Source organism: Embiotoca jacksoni, unplaced genomic scaffold, assembly GCF_022577435.1.
Source record: "Embiotoca jacksoni isolate LCO1_2020_lvr unplaced genomic scaffold, fEmbJac1.0.p SCAF_1, whole genome shotgun sequence".
NCBI classification, from domain to species: domain Eukaryota; kingdom Metazoa; phylum Chordata; class Actinopteri; family Embiotocidae; genus Embiotoca; species Embiotoca jacksoni.
The window spans coordinates 9,233,106-9,254,749 of NW_027185229.1; the positions used below are offsets into that span (position 1 = coordinate 9,233,106).

General features: G+C 40.8%; 2 protein-coding genes across 3 annotated transcripts; one reads left to right on the top strand and one right to left on the bottom strand.

Annotated features, from left to right (window-relative positions):
- Nucleotides 1-1,398: 1,398 nt before the first annotated feature.
- On the top strand, nt 1,399-13,546 carry LOC138200336 (bone morphogenetic protein 7-like). Its single transcript, XM_069152954.1, has 7 exons — nt 1,399-1,961; nt 5,804-5,999; nt 11,389-11,537; nt 11,818-12,024; nt 12,122-12,195; nt 12,286-12,396; nt 12,485-13,546. Exons 1-7 carry the CDS (start codon nt 1,565-1,567, stop codon nt 12,632-12,634), a joined length of 1,284 nt encoding a protein of 427 aa, XP_069009055.1. The 5' UTR covers nt 1,399-1,564; the 3' UTR covers nt 12,635-13,546.
- A 524-nt stretch (nt 13,547-14,070) lies between these two features.
- On the bottom strand, nt 14,071-19,737 carry LOC138200199 (uncharacterized). Of its 2 annotated transcripts, XM_069152766.1 has the most exons (4): nt 19,653-19,737; nt 19,229-19,384; nt 16,642-17,798; nt 14,071-15,617 (listed from the first exon to the last, which is right to left on the bottom strand). In XM_069152766.1, exons 3-4 carry the CDS (start codon nt 17,674-17,676, stop codon nt 15,243-15,245), a joined length of 1,410 nt encoding a protein of 469 aa, XP_069008867.1. In that variant the 5' UTR covers nt 17,677-17,798; nt 19,229-19,384; nt 19,653-19,737; the 3' UTR covers nt 14,071-15,242. The 2 variants fall into 2 exon arrangements, with proteins under 2 accessions (XP_069008867.1, XP_069008951.1); XM_069152850.1 differs by having other exon boundaries at nt 19,225-19,668.
- Nucleotides 19,738-21,644: the final 1,907 nt, after the last annotated feature.

Consider the following 21,644-nt stretch of genomic DNA (forward strand, 5'->3'; position numbering starts at 1 on the left):
TCGGGATGATGATGTAAAGAGACCGTCTTAACCTTCTGAGTTTTTCTATTTATTGTAGAATACACCAGGCTTGTTTCTCAGTAGTAACAAAACTTAATTTATACAGAGACAAGCAAAAAAAAAAAAAAAAAAAAAAAAATCAAAATCAAAGCAAAATATTGACAAAGGTAAAAAGATTGTTTTATAGGTTACTGTGTCATGTTTTTTGTATTTTGTGTTCAGAGAAGTCAGACTTAGTTTGTGCTGGAAAAAGATACCACACAAATGTACAAATGCTTAGAAATCTTCAAAAATGAACTAATGTGAATAGAGGGTTAAATAGATACTTTTTAAAGGAGTGGTAAGACAAGTACACATGTTTATAGTTGACATGAAGGACTCTTGAGTTTATATAGGCTATGTTTGCGGGGATGAATCATGTAGTGACCTCTTCTGGGATAAACATCTGAAGTGACTAATGTCTGGTGCTTGAAACTTTGATTTAGTGTTGTTGGATACTTTTAGTGAAAAATGTATTTGTTTAGGAAATACCCCACTGATTCCTTTTTATAGAGACAGAGAAGGTGAAGTTTAGAAAAGAGAAAACACAATTTATAGAAAGACCTTTCAGTGTGTTGCTGTTAACTTCTTCCCTTTGGTATTATGCGTGGCAGTCCCTGCTGTCCCTCCCCGAGTAAGAAACATGTATAATTCATCCTGCAGTGTTGGATTCTTGCTTTATATGCATTGCCTGTCCCCATGTGCTACACAATGTCAAATAGTAATTCATTGGAGCCATTGGCATGTCCCTTCATGTATCTGAACTCACTCAACAATTTAAGGTGGGCGTGAGCTTTACTGTTTCAGTTCAAAGGTGTTTGTTTGAAGAAGGGATTTTTTTTTTTCATCTTTACTTTTCGTCTGATAATTTAGTGTTTGAGTATCCGCATGTGCCCAGCTTTGAGCCACAGTGACAAAAGTAAACTGTCTAGATTGGGATTGTAAATAAATTGACGGGATTGTAAATAAATGAGCATGACGTTTGAGGGCTTCAGAACCATAGGAAGGTCCCAGATGTCCCAGAGTGATTGCGAGGCTACTGGATGAAGAGAACATGACTCAGCTAAATAATGTGCTAATTAGATCCCACCTTCACCTTCATCAATGGCCAAATAATCTTGTCTAAACAAAGGTGTGACTTGAGTCACAAAGGTTCACACCCAACTAATTACCAAGATAGTGCACTTCGCGATACCACCCCGATCTACATTCCCCTACTTTTCATTGCCTCTCCCCCACACGCTGTCCCAATCCCTCCAGTCTTGATCCTATTCTGGACCGCTCCTGCCCCTCCCCTGACACAGCGCCTCAATAAAATTCATTCCCAAATTGCCATTAAGGGGAGCGCACGGCTGTATCACACCAAGACAATGCACAACGGCAGATGATGAGGGAACGATACTCGGCGTTCACAGAGGGTAATGTGTTTTACTTCCTCCACATGTAAGAGGTCTCTTTATGAAGGAATCGCAACTCCAGACCAGTCTTTCCACTAGTTAAAACTGCGCGTAAAATTGGAGTAAAAATGGTAACCAGCGCCTTGGCAACGATAACGATCCTCCTGTCATACGGTTACTGCGTGTTGGCCACGCGAGTTGCCGCGTCCAACTTCTCAGTGGACAACGAGGTGCGCTCCAGCTTCATCCAACGGCGGCTGCGGAGCCAGGAGCGCAGAGAGATGCAGCGGGAGATCCTCTCCATCCTGGGGCTGCCGCACCGTCCGCGACCGCACGTGCACACTAAACACAACGCTGCCCCGATGTTCATGCTGGACCTATATAACACAATCTCTACAGACGCAGAGCCCCCCGGATATTCATACTTCAAGACCGTTTTACCGACACAGACCTCCTCTATGGTGACCCCACAGGACAGCCAATTCCTAGATGAGGCAGACACGGTGATGAGCTTCGTCAACCTCAGTAAGTAGCCTATTGGTGACTTTTGATGGTTCTTGTATCAGGTAACAAGTATGCGTATTAATTTGAATACCCCTTAGCTCTTTTGAAGGGACGTAGCATGCTACTCTCAGTATTGACATTAAAGTGCCTCAAAATTATGATTACTCACCAAACATTTACTGTGAGGTTCATTGTGATATTTGTGTACTATGTTTCATAAAGACGATGACTTCAATATATGACTGTTGCTTCATCCAGTTTAGGGGCACTTTCACCTTTGGTTTGTGATTGAATCAACTTAAGAAACAAAGTGTTAAATGCTTTAAATTTTTTGTCAGTTTCCTTACAGCCACTTACAGTCCCCCAGGGTTGATTGGTAGTGTCTGACATTAGGGCATTGAGATCAAGCATTGTGCATTCCAAGCTGTAAATATTATGACAACATGCATGTATCCCATTTCCTAAATCCCTTCAAAGCTCTGGGGCAAAGGCTTTAGCATGGCTTTGTTGCGCAATACTAGGAATTGAACAGGCATTTGTAAACCTCGAGAGTGGGAGACAAGTTGACATCAAGATCATAATAAGTATGTTATTGTTGTATTAATCTGTGTTTGTGCAGGTGTATGCACTCTTTCATCTATGTCTGTTTGCTTGGAGGATGGTTGGAGATGGGGCTCACTCAGACATGATTGAATTTATAAAAGGAAAATCCTGCTTTGTTTCCCTTGGAGATCCTGTGGAAGCTCTGATATCACTATGGGAACCAGCAGACAATATGGTGCCAGAGCCTGTGGTTTCATCCAAAACTAACTCCTGCCTCGGGGCTTGGCTGAGGGTTATAGGTCAATGTGAAGAGATGAAATTGGTTCATTAGGGATATGTCTCCAAAAAAACCTTTCTATTGTGATTGTTTGTCACGGGGATCAAACTGAATTCTTCAAATAAAGAGCCGTTTCAAGTTATTTTTACAAACAGCACATAAACATAGTTAATACAAAACATTTAGAGAATGAAAGAAAATCTCTAACAAGAGTTTACATCCTCAGTTGTGAACTTTTAACTGACAGTCTTTTGCTAATGAGATCTGGAAACACTGTGTCTGAAAATCAATAGCAGATTTATGTGGTTTCACATTTGAAGAGTTTCATTATAAAGAGGAAGGAAGAAAAAGTACATAATGAGTGTCTGATTATTTCTCTCTCAAGACCACCATGACCTCCTGTGCTGATGAGTTTTTAGCTGTGGCTCCCACATTGTGATGGAGTGACTCTCTTTGGTGGTCTCTTGAAGAGCAAACTGGATTAGGGTATTTGCCTTCCAAAGACCACAGTTTCCAATGCGACGGTGCTGTAGCTTATTGTATTTTTTTTTTTATATATAAATCTGCAGCCACAGTTACTCAGTATCTGTTCTGAAATTGATGGTATCAGAGGGAAAAGATTCCAAAAAAAGATAATGGGGGCCATTCACTTCTGAACTCGCATTATAAAGTCACATCCATACACTTTATATACATGCTCATTAATGTACATTGTCTCATTGTCACGCAACATTACGCAAGGCAGCTACTGCTGCACTGCGCATTTGTAATTTGAGGCCTAATTATTTGCTGTCTTATAGCTGTTCTGCTGCTCTCTGCTCTGCTGCATGCTCATGTCCATCTCCTTGTTTACTGCTGTTGGAGTCTTTGCCTAGAGACGTGGACACACACATTCAGAGTGGGCTTGTTTTTTATTTTGTATCAGCCACAACATACCTGCAGAGCATGAGAAAGGGGTTAATGAGCAGAAATGTCAATGAATGAGTGCAAAATGCTCTCATAACAGAACAGCGACATGGTCATTCTCCATGTCGCTGAAGAACAGAAGGTTTATTGTGTTTCTGAGAACAAGCAGGAAGAAATGTGCTTGTCTGGTAAGCTGGTCTGTAGCAAAAGGAAATCACGCAGAGGATTTCTTTTGCCACCACAGAAAATCTCTTTAACCTTCCTTTTATTTATACGTTCATGTACAACATAATTGCTTTTTGACTCTGAAGCTGAAATTATAATTGCACACATATACAAACAGACGTGCGTGACACATTCACCTCTTCTCCTTTCCCTTTTATAGCAGATTTATGAAAAGCTGCACTTTCTTTTTATTAGATTGCTTTTTTTGGGGGAAACAAATTAAGTTTTCAAACCTGCCAACTCATGAAGATATTCATTGATTAGGTAGGAAACAAAATGAGTGATATAACGCAACCTTTAATACGCTGAAGGTCCTACATGTCACAAATGAATGACAGTACACGTATTACTCAAACCATGTCACATTTTCATGGTAGCCATTGTGAATCATCTTAATACCCCCCACGTTGACTTGTAAAAATAACAAAACAGAACCCCAAAACATTGACTACAAAATTGCAATAGGTTAATGATAGCTCCATGGCTCCATGTGCAGCCGTGCAGCGTCAGAAGTAAGGTGAAGTGTTGAAATGTCTCCCAGAGGGAAGTCTGCATATCTGAGGTCTGATCTCTGCAGCTAATGGTCCCTAACGTAAACACACCAAGTCCTTACAGGCAATTATTGCTTTCATAAAATCACAGCTCGTTCACTTCCAGCATTTAATTGCGGTCAAAGAAATGACTAGCAGGGTTCAGAATGCACTGCTCTTAATGACTAACGGCTTATGTGTGTTTTTGTGTTGGTAAAAGTGTTTTTAGAAGAGTGTGTGTGTGTGTGTGTGTGTGTGTGTGTGTGTGTGTGTGTGTGTATGTGTGTGTGTGTGTGTGTGTGTGTGTGTGTGTGTGTGTGTGTGTGTGTGTGTGTGAGCTCTATAGTGCATTGAAGAACATTCTGTTTTTAGTGTGAGGATGAATGTCTGTGCATTGAAACAATAGTGGACCATCAGTAGGAACACAGGATGATGTCATGATGATGATGTCATGGTGTATGGCAACGGGCAGGATGTGTTTAAGGCAGCTAATCGCTGCTCTAGTCTGCTCTGCACACCTTCACCAGAGACCTCCATGGCTCTTTCCAAGGACAAGCACATTGAGTAATGTTGTAAAAACACAACTCTGAAAAGCTTCAGGAAGCTTTGGGGTCTTTCTGACCTACCATTTTTTCTGGAAACTCTGAGTGTTGGAGAGCTTCAGCTAGCTCAGGACTGGGCGGAAACCTCACAGTGTCACCAGCTACTGCTGCTCCACTTCCCCCTCTACAATCAGAATGAAATCACTGGATGGTGATACATTGCAAAATGATCAAGGAGGTGCGGTGGGTACAGACTCTGGTATTAAAGGCACACATGAATTTCTGTAGCTCTCTATACTTTATGTGAGTGTGTTTGTAAAAGCACACAGGCTGCTGTGGTTTTCCGGGCTGGGCCTTAACAGGCCTTTTCTTGTGGTCAGCACATGTGTGCAATTTAAACAGGGAGCCAAACTGAGCCATGAATGTGTGTTTTGCTCCCCCACATTGACATGTATGGCAGACTTGACTTAAGTGATGTTTAGATCAATCACTTTGCTCATGGATGCTGGATTTTTCATATTTCTGACAAAGTGCTTCTGAGCTGCGGGCAGACCAACACACAGAAGAGAATCGCATGAATCAATGACAGTTTTGACAAATACTGAAACCACTGACTGGTTTACCATCTGATTACACTGAGCGATTTGCCTTTTCCATGTCTTACAAACTTTCCCTTTTAGGGTCATCTTACTAAGTGTGTGTCATCTAAAACAAAAAAAACATTTATCCTGGTGTCATAATCAGGAGCCCAATAGAGGGATGTCCTCCTGAAGCAAATCAAAGTCACCAGCCGTTCTTCAAGTTTGATTAACATCATGTCTATCTGTCTTCTTCTGATAGTCGATCAGGATCAAGATCAGGATCCTCTGTTTGAGCAGCATGCAAAAGAGTTTCGATTCGACCTTTCCCGTATTCCTGAGGGAGAAGCGATCACAGCAGCAGAGTTCAGGATTTACAAGGACTTCATCCAGGAGCTGAAGGAGAACGAAACGTTCAGAGTCAATGTCTACCAAGTCCTGCAGGAACCTTCGAACAGGTAAAGGCGTTTTCTTTTCAGCTCCTGTCCATGTTTCCACGGTTTACATTTCTTTTGTTAACGTGAATACTTACATCATTTGCTTATATCATGTCATCGGCTCAGTCCAATTTTCACCCTCAAAATGTAATTTGCATAATTTCTGACTTTTTGCCATGCTTGCTGAACAGCACTTGTGAAGGCAGAGTTGGTCTGTTGGTCATTCTATCCATCCAAAACTGGTCTCCAATATCTTACTATTGGATGAAATTTGTAGAGACCAGTCTCCAGAGGATAAATATTACTGACTTTGGTGATATCTTGTTATTTATTGTAGCAGTGCCATGAGGTTGGCATTTGTGTGAAATATTTTGTCTTGCTACAAATATTCCTAAAAGGATAAATTCTGATGACTTAAATGACCCCCAGACTTTTAATTTAGCTCCAGCAAAAGTTTTCTCTTCTTTTAATATTCATATTTCAACAGTGATAGTTCCCACACGATCATGTGTCTGGGGATCCCATGACATTTCAGCTGGTGTCACCATGTAACCTGGAATCTTGCCCGTGTGTGTAATTCACCTGCAGTCCACCAGAGGACAGTGTGTCACGGCTCTGCATAAGCTTTAAACACCATGGGGTTAAGGAAAACAAAATCGTGCAAACCATGTGGTTTAAAACATCTATTTTCCGATTCAAATCAATCTTTCCTTAAATAATCTGATATGATTAATAACATCCTGAGACCAATCTTTTAATATGTGCCTTTTACTATGTATGACCTTAGACCGTAGATGAAGCTTTAACCACGTTAATCTTGCGTGACCAGCCACCTCCCGCAACGAGATCTGCTGAGTTAGAGATAATAAACATGACATGTAGCTACTTTCGAGCCAGTTCTCCTCCTCCCCAAAAAATAACAGAGTGTGTCAAAAGTTTCATATGCAAAGATGACCGCATTGTTGAAAAGGATGGCTTCCAAAACCTCATTAACACTAGAACCATGTTACGTTTTACCGACATGTAAAAAAATGTAAGTCTCAATCCAAAACCTGCATGCACATTTGAAACATAGCATCACAACTTCACGTCAATTGGCAGAGGGAGTCACTCTAACTTTCCTAATCTTTTTTAAATTTCTGATTGTTGGCTGTTTACTTTTATAGGTTTGTGTCTATAGAATGCTCATCTTCTGATACATGCTGTATTTATTTAGTGTGTATCCCAACCACTTTTGTTCATTGCGCAAAACTTTTGAGACAGTCAGCAAAGTGGATGTTTTCCAGATGTATTACTGATGTTTACATTTACTGCAAATTCTTCTTTGCAGTAGCTGCCTGATGATATAAAATCTAAGACGTGTTGTTTATAATACACTGAAAGAAGATTTGTATAAAGATTATCATTGTAACTGAAATAATTCTAACCAAATGGATATTGAAGCATATTGAATTGAGTCAGGACCTTGTGAACTAGAACTGAAATGATTTTGGGAAATCAGTAGCAATACCCAGCCCTTGTGGTTAAAGTTAGGAAAAAATAACCCAAGGTTAGGGTTGCACCAAAATTGACATGTCACGTGTATTTACTTTTCACCCCACTGCGACCAAAAACGTCACAAAGACATGCTACCCTCTAGTGGACTTGTGGGTGTATTACAAGCTTTTCTGTTGTGCTGGGTTTTTTTTTCGTGTTGTTAGTGGTTTTGTTTTTTGTGAAATATCTCAAGAAATTTTGGTACAATTTGTTTCCTCCTCAGAATGAAGGGGGCTAGCTTGTGCTAAAATGCTAAGACTCCATTATTCTCATACATCATAAATCAGTATTTATGCATTTTAACAATTTCACGTGCTGACCATAGACTTTAAATATCAATAAATATAAAAGTGGAATCAGCTAAGGAGGCTAATGCAGAAGTGCCTTAAACTGCAGTACCGCAGAGGACAGCCGGGGATTGATTTGAAAAAGTGTCAGCTTCCATAGACCCCCATTCAACTTTTATACTGAAATACTGAAACAATAAAGTTTTTCCACAAGTCATAATGATATTAATTGCTACATTCGCTTCTCATGATTAGTTTCAATTACAATTCATAGACGATCTTCCAAGTCTTTCAAAGTAGCTGGATGTTTCATCTGATTATCTTCTTATATTGGTAATATTGTATAAGTTGTGTGGTTGATTTTGAAAGGCTAAACACTTGGTGCTTCTGTGTGTTATTCTGTAAAAGGCTGGATGTTAGGCTACATTTCCCCACAGCTTATTTCTGCTCCTGTTAGTGTCAGCACAGCACTGTTTACACAGACATTAGAGTCAATTATAGAACTGCAGCAGTTCTCTCCAGAGCAGTTTACTCTCTGACAGTCAGAACAGGACAGCTCCCAGGAGATGTGCATTTATATCGCGCAGGTCAGACCTCAAATAACACAAAACCCTCAAGACGTCACCCTTTCTATTCCTCCATGTGTCTGTTTGTGTGGCAGTCTCAAGCTGTGTGTTGCTTTCACACTGTTTTCTTGTTTCAAACCACATGTGAAGTCAGAACTTATTAGAGACTCCACACATTTTGCCCTTTCTCACAAATCAAAGCACCACCAGCTACTCATTTTTTTAATTATTGCAAACCTGCTTGATTCATCTTTGCTGTGGTATAGCTGGATTAACCTCCTGGGAGGTCCTTGGTTTCTAAAGGCAAACATTTCATATAGGGCCCCTGATGGACCCTCATGAATGGCAACTGCTGCATTATTTCCCCAGTCACCCAGAAACTGACCAGTGCTCTAGAGCAGGGGTCTTCAACGTTTTTCAGGCCAAGGACCCCCAAACTGATAGAGAGATGGAGCAGGGACCCCCTACATTATATATTGTATAAAATTGTGTTTTATATTAAAGTGGAGGAGTACAGGAGGCTTGCGGGACAGGTCCAGGCTAGTCTCGCGCTGTGAGTGAACCGGTGCCCAGCTCCTGTGTGTCGCTGAATGTGTGCATTTCTGACTGAAAGATAACATCTTCTGCCTCCATTTGTCCATTCGCTACAATATGTGGGATTCATGTTAATGTGTATTTAAAGACATTTAAATTTGTGGGAAAAAAATTAAGGGATTTTTTAAAAAAAAATTGTTTTATCAACCAAAAATTTCATGGACCCCCTGCAGTACCTCCGCGGACCCCCTGTTAAAGACCTCTGCTCTAGAGCTTAAGTCAATCAATCAATAAGTCACTTGAAAATTGGTATTTTGATCATTTATGAATAATTTCATTCATTTTTAAGCAAAACTTGCCAAAAATTATTTTCACATTTTGTATGTTTGATAGTCTTCAACAACTTTCTGTTTCGACTGTTTCTCAGGGTAAACAAGACATTTGAATGTGTAAAGTTGACATCAGGGAATATTGTTGTGTGTAGTTATCATGCAATCCATTATGAAAGGAAATTATTATCTGATGATAAGACCAGAACCAAATGGTGGGGGTTCTATTATACTTGCTGTTTTACATAAATGAAGGAAATTTCCTGAAAGATGTACAGTCTATTTACTTTACCTGTCCAGTATGCTGGCCTTATTGAGTAATTTCACGTCAAGTGTTGTGGTTAACTATGCAGCCATCAGTCACCAATAGCAGGCGATTCCATGTATTCTGGAGGATTTTCTTCACCATCACAGATGGAATAAAATCATTGCATTGTAAGGTTGTCCTTGTAGAAGCACAAAGTGCACTACAGAGCTACAGGCTTTGTGTAGTAATCTGATCCTGAAGTGGCGAGACGACAAGATAACTCATAAAAGGATTAAAAATCTTGCAATAAAACATCCAGGTCGCTTCTTTTGCAATACCTCCATGATTTTACATTAGCTACCATCATTACCAATAATTAATCAGGACAATTTCATCTAAAGAAACTGCTCATGTAAGGGAACATGAGAAATGTCCATCTGTAAAAAGGCAGACTTTGAGGCATGTTAGGATTGACTACAGGATTTATAGAAAGGAAAGAAACATCTTTTTGAACTTGTTATAACTTGCTTAATTGCTTGTAAAACACCCGGTGACACGCAGTATTTGACTTGTCTTATTATACCAGTGGGAGTGGATATTGAAAACAGCAAAAAGGGGCCATGAGCAGCAATTAGATCTACATTTAAGTGTTAAGGGCAACACCATTGTCATTCATAGACATCCAAAGGCCTCGCCACACAGACGAGCAGGCAGCAGGACAAAAGACAGACTTCTGCCTGACATCTGACACTCCGTCTGTAAACAAAGCATTTGTCTGTGAAATGTGCCCTGAAGGAGACACATCAGTGTAGTTTTTTTTTTTTTTTTTTTAAAGGATTGTTAAGAAAGTGCTGCTTTGATGACGTTCACACCAGAGGCACTACATGGTGCCGAGTGTTAGTGGCCAAAGGCAATTTAGCCTGAGTGTTTAAACTAGGTAAGCCGAAATGATTAGAATTCAATTTTTTGAATGAAACTTTACCTGAAATACACCAGCCCATTTGTCCTTCCTGTTGAGTGAATCTCCAGAAAATCTAATTAATTTCTTTGTAGAACAATGTTGTATTGTTTCCACTCACCTGCAGGGACTGCAGATGGAAATTAGCTGGTTGATAAATCTGGTACAAAAACATTGTCTCTCTTTTTGAAATTGATGTATTTTTTACACAGCCCCTCTTGTAAGTACATCTAATTAAAACAATGTCTGTCTTTCAAAAGGTTGTAAGGACCAGCCTAAATATCCTCACAACGTGTGTTCTAAATATGTATTTTCACCAGAATTGGTCCCCATAGCTATAGAAAGACATGTATATACGCACGCACGCACACACACACACACACACACACACACACACACACACACACCAGCAGACTCTTACTATTATCGCTGTTGAGGCTCTGAAAAGCTGCTACTGCAGCCATATTAATTATTATTAATATATTCTTATTTTCAACAAAATTTTTATTCAGTCTGGTCATCAGCTAGTGAAACACACGTAACATTGACCAATCAACATCAAATTTCTTGGTGGCTTTCAATGTAAAACAACCTAATAGAAAATCTCCTTATGCTTTCTTGCTGCATTGTCAATATTACAGGGCCACACATGTAGTTTAAAGTTTTGCACCAACTAAACACAACTTGTACATTGTTGGCATGACGGCCAAACATTTTCCAAGGCATACCAGTCTTTTATCATGCTCAAGTATTTTGTTTCCATTATTTCCCTTAGAATTGAAATAATTTTGCAAGGTAACATAAAATTTTTATCAACACTGCCTTTTGTCCAACTTATGTTTTTAATCTGTGGAAACATGTATTGAGATTCCAGTCTGCTGCCAAACAACACTGAAATTAGCTTTTTAATCTTGAAGTCGCTTGCATTTATTTACACGTTGTTCTCTCCTCAGTGAAGTGGAGCTACTGCTTCTGGACCAGCGAGAAGTTTGGGCTTCAGAGGATGGCTGGCTGGTCTTTGATCTGACCACCACAAGTAACCTCTGGCTGGTCAGCCCTGAACAGAACCTCGGCCTGCACCTGGTCCTGAAGGACAGCCATGGTAAGTGACTGCTATAGTGACGACTCCTGTGGTGCCAATGGGCTGGGATCCATAGCAGCAAAATTGTTTAAGACTGTAGCCTTTGTTTGGAGTAATGATGTAATGCTCTTTAAACCCTGTAGTTAATTGAAAAAATCTGGGTGGAAGCGTTCTTCCAGAGTTTTCACTTATGATTGGGGTTGTTGTGGTCATATTAGGATGAATAAATATTGTTTTCAAGGGACTTAGATGTGTGTTTGTGTCACTTTCAGTGGTTTGTTCCCCCTGTCTCCCCCTGTAGGCCAGAGGAGGAACCCCCGACTAGCTGGGCTGGCAATAGGCAGTGGGCCCCAGGACATGCAGCCCTTCCTGGTTGTCTTCTTCAAAGCCAATGAGGTGCGATTTCGCAGTGTACGCTCAGCCCACGGCCACAAGGGGCGCCAGTCTAACCGCTCCAAACCCCAAAGGGCTGTCCAAGATGCACTAAAGGAAGTGGAGGCTACAACAGGTGAATGACACTATAAAATGTCATCACCACATAGCTTCGTCATGTGATAATAGCTTTTACCAGCTAAACTTTTGTGTTCGTATATTGTCAATTTCAGATAACCTTGGCATTTCTAAAGAGGGATGTAAAAAGCACGAGCTATATGTCAGTTTCAGAGATTTGGGATGGCAGGTACAACACAATATTTTTATTGTACTTCATACACATTCCTTCAAAAGCGACAAGTAACTGACCCTTTGCCTTTGTTCTTACTCTGATAAGGACTGGATCATTGCACCAGATGGCTACGCAGCGTATTACTGTGAGGGGGAATGCGCCTTCCCTCTTAACTCGTACATGAATGCCACTAATCATGCTATTGTGCAAACTCTGGTAAACCCCAAACAGCCCCTAATCCCAGTCACTTTCACTACAACTCTCACTTTCTCTCAGCATTTATTTGTACTTTTTCTTGCAACAGGTGCACTTTATCAGCCCAGAGACAGTGCCCAAACCCTGCTGTGCCCCTACACAGCTCCACGGCATCTCAGTGCTCTACTTTGACGACAGCTCCAACGTCATCCTCAAGAAGTACCGCAACATGGTGGTCAGAGCCTGTGGCTGTCACTGACTGCTCGTAACCCCTCTCTGAGTTCTACAAATCTGGAGAGATGCTGAAGAAAGGGAAAAGGGGAGTAACCAGAAACGAGAGATGATTGACTGGCTCGTCACCAGGGAGCTCTTGGCCACAGAGCAAGCTTTAATCTGGAGTTCTGTTTTTTATGACCGGCAGCTGAGCCGGCCTTAACGACTACCACAGCCCATTACAACTACTGGTGAAAGGCTGGACAAAGGATTTTATTTTGTTTTCCTTGGAGTAGGATGAGAAAAAATGCACTACAAATATTTTAAGCAGTGTGAAGTTATTTTACAAGCTCAATCTGAACTTTTATTTTTAAAAACATAATGTAAAAGTCACAACAATTTTCCCAGTGTGCAGATATTATATCATGTGCAACACGTGCATTTGAATATTTTTTTAGATGAGAATTTGACAATATAAAATGTAGCTGGTGTAGCAATGTGCATTTGATAACAGATTTCACAGCTCCTAAAACTTTACAACGTCTTCCTGTTAAGCCCAGTGCATCTTTGCTTTTGGAATAGCTGGATGAACTTGTGTTATGGTTAGAACTAAATAAATCCATGTTCTCCCGCAAAATTCACTGGTGTTTTTTTACACCTGACCAGATGGACCAAGTCAGGTGTAAAACATCTGGCAGCTGATGTAGATGAGCTTAGTGACAACGGTTAATAACAGTGTGTGGGATTCACAGGCTTGGCTGTTGCGCCTAGTTTCCTGGAGCGGACACATATTACCACACCTGTGAAAGGCTTAAAGTCAGCAATATGTCAGTGATTCATGTTCACAAGGGAAACATCCGGGCGTGTACCATCGGTCCAATGCACCCAAACCAGAGCTGCAGGTGGGCAAAGAGAGGCTGTAATTTTACATTGTCACATTAAAGAAGCTGAATAAATGGAAACCATAAAACAAGAAGCAGATGTGATTGTTTTTAAGCAAATAATAACCTTAACAGCGGCATCAGGCGTGAATAGGTTTCTACACCAAAACTACTTGGTTATGGTTGGGAAAAAAATTGGGTTTGGGGTTAAAATAGGTAATTTTATGTAAGGTTATACATTACTTAATGTACATTATGTATGGTAGATATGTTATGTAAGTAACTTATCTACTTTACTCAAATCAAATCCATGTTTACTTTTGCTTTCTCAAGGACTCAAACATCATTCATCTGGGTAAATGTCCTGTGTTTGTTCCATCCGAGCACCACAAACCTCATCCTGACACAGATTTATCACTCTTTGTACCCCTGGGAATGAGATGGTGCTGGTTATACATGCGTGTACTTTTCACGCCTAGGTGAGGCAAAATATGGCACGTGACACACTTTGTCATGACACCTGGCTAAACACTTGGCACCAATAGCCTGTAAATGAATGTTTTTCTAAGGGATGAAGGAGTAGGAAATTCTAAAAAAGAAGCAAATTTTACACGACATATTTATTTTTTCTAACTTTGTTCATGAGTTAAAGACACAATCTGTATGTACAGCATCTTGTCTGTGAGATCATGGTTGAAATCATTTCCTCTCCATTTCAGGTACATCCCAGTCAGCTAAATGCGAACTGCGTGTACTGTGGCGAAAATTACCCTGTTACAGATCTGACATGTTACTGTACTATAATCACAGACTGCGCCTTTAGTAGCATCAACATCTCCACTCTTAACAATGGAAGCACCAGTGCAAAAAGCAAAGCATACAGTATGTACAATGTATGCATAAAACAGGCAGGCAAGTAAAAGCATTTACACTTACATTCACCGAGAAGCTGTATGCTTCCAACAGAGTACATTACATCACCGCCCACACAGTTAAAACACAGATTATATCTGTAAATAGAAAATAGAGGTAGAAGCGTAAAACTAAATCCGAGTCGTATAATCTAAAATTCCGTTGATTGTCAAATTCCAGCTTAAACTGAGGAGAATATGATTTGGTTTATAATTTGGAATGGAATTTCCTTTTGTGACCATGAGAAACACTTACATAATATTAGGCATAAGAGAGATTCACTTTTAACAATATCAACAGCAGTGAAAGACCTGAGGGAGTATTTTTTATGTGCTTCTCAAGGAACATGGGCTGATTTAGTCAGAACTGCTAGAAATAATATGAACACTCACTTCAGAACTAAAACTCAAACCACAATCTTTGAACCCAGAGGATTTCCCTTAAATGCACTGTGACTGAAGAAGCTCCCTGTGGCAAAATAGACTCGCAGTTTGGTTTTACATTTTTACACTTTTTTTTTTTTTTACAAAGCCTGAGTTCTCTTAAATAAATAAGATTAGAATTTGGTGTTTTTATACACTTTGATCAGGCTCACAGAAAATATATTAATATTGAAGTCTGACACAACTCACATTGTCTATGTGTAATCCCTGACTATGAACTGATATAAATTTACCTCCGAGTGATCGTGAGAGTTAATCTTACTGTTCCTTTCCTCGTTACTCCTTAAATACAGATCAGAATGACAGTCAAGCACATACATTTGATTCAGGAGGTAGAAAGACAGCAAAAAGACGCTGATTACAGCAGAGCAAAAGACAGCAGCCGGCTCTCTACCCATTCAAACATTGACCCTATTCACTACATGCAATTAGTCCCTGGACCTCTTAGCTCAGGGGCTGAATAGTGTCTCCTACGGACTGCCTCTGCCCCCATCTTCTGCCCACCTGCATGCTGCTTCGGCCCTGAAGGAACCCGGTTGTACGGCGTAGTTTGAGGGGATGCCTTTAAGGGCTCACACCCTCCCTCTGACTTCTTGGATGATGTTTTTGGCTCCAGGGTGACTGATGATGGAGACTGAGGAGGTGAGATGGGTGTGAGTGCCAAGCAGACGTCCCCCACGCTGAGCTGGCGGCACTGCAGGCCACAGAGATGGGTAGTCCTCTGAGGGCTGCAGGAAGACCAGCCGTGACCACGCACAAAAAACGGGTACTCCACATAGACATCCACCAACTCCTGGAGGAGGGAAATACATACATACAGTATCCATTAGAATTAGATACAAAAACACAGCTTGGAAGTTGCTCACTAGGGGGTGTTGTTGTTCCAATTTGAAGAATATATTTGTGCTGAAATCAAACAACATGTACAGAGATGGAAATAATGATTTTAGCCTTATATAAAGCCACTAACATACCAGGTTTTTATGTGCCTAATGCGTTCATAAAATTCAGTGGAGACTTTTGGTTTAACTGCAAGTTGGAGTACCGGTAATTATAATTTACACACATCTACCTATGAATTTAAATTATTATATAGCTTCTTTTTTTTTTTTTTTTATTGTTTTCCAAAATGATCTTTATCCTGTCTGTAGCAGTCAGTCCCATGCACTTTCATTTCTACTAAAGACATACAACTTTAAAAACACATTTTTAGCTTTTTAAAAAGATGCTATATTTTCCCCCAAAAATGGTTACTGTAGTTTTTAGCAAATGTTAAACAGGAAAAAGTAGTGCAATTGTTAAGGAATTTTTCTTTTACCCGCGAATTAATACAAACCTTCTGTGCTAGTGTATTATGACACCAGGGTCATGTATGCCAAAGTGCCCAAATTCAGGGTAATGAGGGAGCAACTCACCCAGCACTCTCAAAGGATAATAATGGAGCTCTATAGCATAGAGGAGTAGTGCAAGCTTTGGCTAAGCATGCCACACTTATTAGATTTAAGGTCAATTCATGGCTTTTTCTTTTCATTGAATTTGTTCACAATAGAAAAATATCAATGTCATGTAAAAGCTTGAGGAAAGATGTAATCATTAAGAATTTTGGAGGATTTGTCCTCTACACCTCAACCACCTTCAATCAGTAATGCTTAAAACTATGAATTTATAAACATAAATAAAAAAAATATATCTAAACAACATCCTACACATGACCTGAATGCAGCATGTGGTGGATTTCCTTTGTAAAAAGGACTAATGACAGCTACTTCTGAGGGGTCTGCTGCAAATAATGACACCACAGAGTGATTATTCTTCACCTGGGACTGCTGGTCGTGAAGCAGGATGAGGAGGCGAGAGGTGGAAGAGGAGGCTGATGGGGAGATGCTCTGCACCGTGCAGCAGCTCAGGCACAGGTCTGGACAGGCCAGAGAGCCGAGCAGAAAGTCTTCAGTCTGCAGGTGCTCCACCCGTCTCAGCCGACCGTCTCTGAGCTCGATCAGAGAACCTGCCACAAAGTGAGGGAGCAGCCAGGGGAAATGGTCAGGAGACGCAGAGGAGGAAGAAGCATGCTCGTGAGAGGGGGTAGCTGGGGATGTTGATGTGTTCTCCCTCTTGGTGATGCCTGTGCTGTTTGTGTTATCAGGGCAAACTCTTATGAAGGAATGTCCTTTTGTTGATTTGTGCGATGAATCCTGTTGCAGTGTGAGGTCCTCATATGGAGACTGAGGTAGGCACGTGCTCAAAGATAGAGGACTTGCTTTTTCAACGCTGGGAAAATACACAGTTTTTCTGTCTCCTTTCCTCACATATGGACCTTTATGCCTGCCATAGCTCTGCCTCTCTGGGTTCAAACTCTTGTCTCTTAATGTCTTCTCCCAGCCGTTGCTTCCACTTAGTCTGTTGTAACCCTCAGTGACCAGGGAGACAGCACTGACTCTGGAGGCGTAGTGTGGATGGCCCAGGTGCAGTGCAGGTGTCCCACACAAGTGGCTTTGGTGCTGGTAGTGGTGGGAAAAGTCCCATCCAGGGTGCAGAGAACTGAACTCACTCCATTCTGCCCAGCCATGATGCTCCCTAAATACAGGAAGGGCATGAGGTTTGGACCTGGTTGGTGTTTGCATCCAGGGCTGATAAAGAGCAGGGACCCGCCTTGGTACAGGCTGAAACAAGCTGGTGGGTTTTGTTTTCAACTCACTGCGGCTCTTGTAAGGGTATGGTGCCTTGAAATGTGCAGCATCACACTCCTGTTGTTGCTGCTGCTGCTGCAGTGGCGAACTTGGTCTTTGGTCACGCTTTTTGAGTGGGAGGCTGTCCCTGTCTGGAACCAGAGTCGGGTTTGTTGTGAAGCTCATTGGGTCACGCTACCTGTCACTCACACCAACACTGCATGGCCTCCGGCAGAAGTTGAGGTGATGCTGTGATCATGTGACACAGACTCCATTACAGTCTTTGTTTCAGATCCAAGCTCGTCAATCTGACCAATAGACAGAAACAAATATCAATGCACTTTATATTCTGACAAACAAAGCTGAAGAAAATCATTTCACTTGGTGTAAAGAGTCTCTTCCTCCCTGTCACTTCTCTCTCTCCTAAAAGTTTTGACAGAACTTTTCCTCGCCACTCTGAAAGTACCACATGGTGAGATCACTGCCTGTAAATATCCCCTTGACATCTGAACAATAACTTCACAATCAATTTCAAATTGCAGCTTTCCAACCACCAATTGCTGTATTGACAGGGTTCAGTTTAATTGACATCTACCAAATCCTTTGTAAAAAAAGTTACTATGGTAACAAAGTACTGCACAGTGTGGTTGGTGAGGACAAGGCAAAGTAAAATGTTATTGGTTGGAGGTTAGATTTTAACAGTAAATTCACCTTCTTTGAGGTTAATAGTTTGTCTGATTAAACTATTGGTTACATGTTCCACTGGAAATGTAGTATTCAGTGACTAAATATATGCAGGATGTTAAACACACTGACCCAGCATGCATCTTTCTCATGGGACTGAAGTTATCACCAACACCATAGGCTACTGAAACCCCACCATCCTCTTACACGCACGCACAGTATTGAGTCAGTTCATTGAGGTGGGCTAAATATAAGCGCCTTGTGGCCAGACACACAACCGTATCTTACCTCAAAGACACTGCAAACACTTTTTTTTTTTTTTTTTACACAAAGTGACGCAGAAAGGTAAAGGGCACCAGAAGACTTTTAAAGCCTGTGAAGCTCATGTCATTATGTCATCATTGTAGCCGAGCATCACCACTGAATGGACCTCCTTCACTCTCCCTGACAGGCATGTCTCTGATATGAGCTGTTTCTCTATTATGTGTGTGTGTGTGTGGGATCAGGCAACACCCTCACACTGACATTCCTGTGCAAGCACTCAGTGTTATAGTCTGAGACGTGAATAGATAAGTATTTAGTCGGCTAAATGCCTGCAGAGTAAATGTAAATTAATTCAAATAGCATCGAGGTGTGGGTTACTCACTCACAGTGACCTACACAGGTATGATCAGAGCATGACTCAAACAGGCCTAAACTGTAAGGCTCTTTCAGGCTTCACAACCATATGCGGCGATCATGATCACTGCAGGTCTCACATCTATTGCATAAAATGCAATAGCAATAGTATTTAGTGTGTGTGGAGCCATCATGATGGTGGTAATCTGTGCTGAGGGCAGGATTATTTGCATGTCAGTGGTGACAACATTGCACTTAGAAAGCTTGATGTTTCTTTCTGTGAAAATGCCTAATAAGTTTAAACGGAAACGAATCCAACAAAGAGTTCCTCAGACATTCAGAGGATATATCATAACTGGCTCTTGTGGTAAAAAAAAAAAAGATGCGCAAGAATTTCTCTACACATTAATCAAGTTGTCAAAAAAGACTTACTTACATGCTCCTCCGGTCACCCATCTGTGTCTTTATGCGCATCCGTCTTCATAAAACATGTTCATCCATGTTCACAGCATGAAGACAGACGCTCCACACATACACAGACACACACACACACACACACATACACCTGTCTGGCTTGTGGCGTCTTCGAAGGCTGCAGGTGAAAAAGCAAAACAGAGCCGAATGAACAGAGGCATCGAGACAAGCTCAACAGACTGCCTACCAGACTCACACTCCTCCTTTTCTCCTCTCTTCTTTTCGCTTCCCTCCTACTCGCCTTTACATTTTACACTCCCACTCTGCTCAGTCAGTCAGTCAGTCAGTCAGTCCTGTTAACCTTTCTCAGACAGGTTTGATGTCTCCCCCTCTTCCTCTTTTTCTTTCTCTCTCACTCTCAATCTCTCACATCTGAACTTGTTCACCCTGTGTTTGCTGCTGAGTAGCACTCCGAGCCTCTCTTCCATTTGTAATCACCCTCCTCTTCCTCTCTCCATATTCCACACACTCTGCCTCACTCTGTAGCACTCTCGTTGGGTGTATAATTAGAAATGAGACTGCTGTGCAACTCCTCAGCTGATGGGAGGCGTATGACTGCCTGATGGCTTTGGCGTTTTGCCCGGTGTAGTGAAGGCGGGAAAGCGTTGCTTTAGACTAGCCTGGATGCACACATCCACAAGCTGGAAAGAAAGGGGATTGAAAAAAACTAAAATCTTGCAATCACATCTACAATCTGAGTTTATGTAGCCTTCACTTGCTGGTAATTCTCCCTGCTGTTTCTCACTTCCTGTTTTTCTCAGCTCAGTGGTCAGATGTGAAATAATATTATTTCATCCCGAATGACCAAGATGCCAAACCTAATGACCTCTTTAAAACTGCTTTTGACCAAAGTATTTAAAGGTCAAGAAAAAGTGCTGATGCCAACCGTCTGCAGAAAAAGAAGGCCTTTCATGGTTGTGCAGACAACATCCTATATCTTTAATCTCATTTTAAAACACAAGACAGAGGACATGGCTTTTGTTCCAAGGCTGCCTCAGCAGCACAGCAGCCTTGGTTTCAGCTATTGATTTTGCAAGGCCTCAGCAGGTGAACCCCCAGTCATGGGAAAGCCTACGCATAATTTAGTTTGTGGTGAAAAGGATTTCTCACTTTGAGTCACATTATGCTTCCTCTGCCCACTCTCTCTTTCTGTACCTATCGCTCTGTTTTATAAACTGATATCACAAGTACAGACACACACACGCATGGTGCAGGAAGTTCTCAGCATTTTAAGACACTACATTGCATGTCTTTCCACGACTAGCATTTTTAGGCTAAACCACCACAACCACTGACATTTACAAAGAAAGTGTTTTTATTGATTGAAATTGCCAGTCACTCCCACCACTTCCCAACTGCTACTTGTAGCAGCTTGTATTTACAGTTTCACTTTTGAGTTTGGCACCAACACCAAGTGAGTTTCAGTAATGTTTCCATGCATTGGTAGATAAATGTAACTTTTTTCAGTAATTTATAAATAAATAAAATATATTCAAAACATAAAGGAATATATGTATATACATGTTCTGTTGATCATCATTTTTGTACATGATTAACGAGCTCCCTTGGCTCTTGATGGTACAGATTCTCGTCGTGACTGACACCAGTACCTTTTCTTGCATGTATCTGAAACAAAACGCTCTTCAAAAGCCTCTCTACTATGCCGGTGCTGTTTTAGAAAAAGGCAATGATGTAATTCTGCTTTGTGAAGCCTTTGCACGAAAATATTGTGTAATTATCAACTGCTGCTCAGAGACCCTGGAACTGGCACCTTTTGCCCACTAGATGGTGTCCAAGATACAGAAATGATCACACTGTAGTCTGATAGTTACTTTCCTGACTGATTCACATGTAGTATATGTGACTTTCTGGTGAGAAATGATTACGGTATTTCTTTTTCCCTTGACAATAGATTTCAACACTTTTAAAGAAAAAAACAGAGAGCAACTTAACCAGCAAATTCCTTTAAATATATTTTACAGAGTCTAAAAAGACACTTAATGATTACTTTTTTTTGATGACTTTTCGCTCAGAATTCAAAATGTATTATTGTGTGAGGGAATACATTGTTATTTTTTAATAACAAAACCTGCAAAAGCCTTTAAATTGTTCAGAGACATCAGTGCTATTTCAATCATTATTAAAGATAATTGAAAATAACGACAATAAGTTCTGTAGCTAATATTGTAACATTTTCTAGTCACTTGACCCTGAAGGTGAAGCAGGAGAGAGAAGGTTTAAATCTCAGACAAAAAAATGGAGACCGGGAACAAGAGACAGGAAGGGAGGAGGTAAGGGGGAGGGAGGGGGAGTTAGAAGACAAAAATAACAAAGGCATGTGTCTGTCTTTCCTTGGTATTTTCCACTCCGTTACATAA

What these genes read in the sequence shown, in the direction of transcription:
- LOC138200336 (XM_069152954.1), top strand. Translation starts at nt 1,565, where the DNA reads ATGGTAACCAGCGCCTTGGCAACGATAACGATCCTCCTGTCATACGGT. An exon ending in CTGCAGGAACCTTCGAACAG is followed by an intron (nt 6,000 to 11,388) that starts GTAAAGGCGTTT and finishes TTCTCTCCTCAG; the next exon opens with TGAAGTGGAGCTACTGCTTC. An exon ending in ATGCTATTGTGCAAACTCTG is followed by an intron (nt 12,397 to 12,484) that starts GTAAACCCCAAA and finishes TTCTTGCAACAG; the next exon opens with GTGCACTTTATCAGCCCAGA.
- LOC138200199 (XM_069152766.1), bottom strand. Translation starts at nt 17,676, where the DNA reads ATGAGCTTCACAACAAACCCGACTCTGGTTCCAGACAGGGACAGCCTC. An exon ending in TTCACGACCAGCAGTCCCAG is followed by an intron (nt 15,618 to 16,641) that starts GTGAAGAATAAT and finishes TCCCTCCTCCAG; the next exon opens with GAGTTGGTGGATGTCTATGT.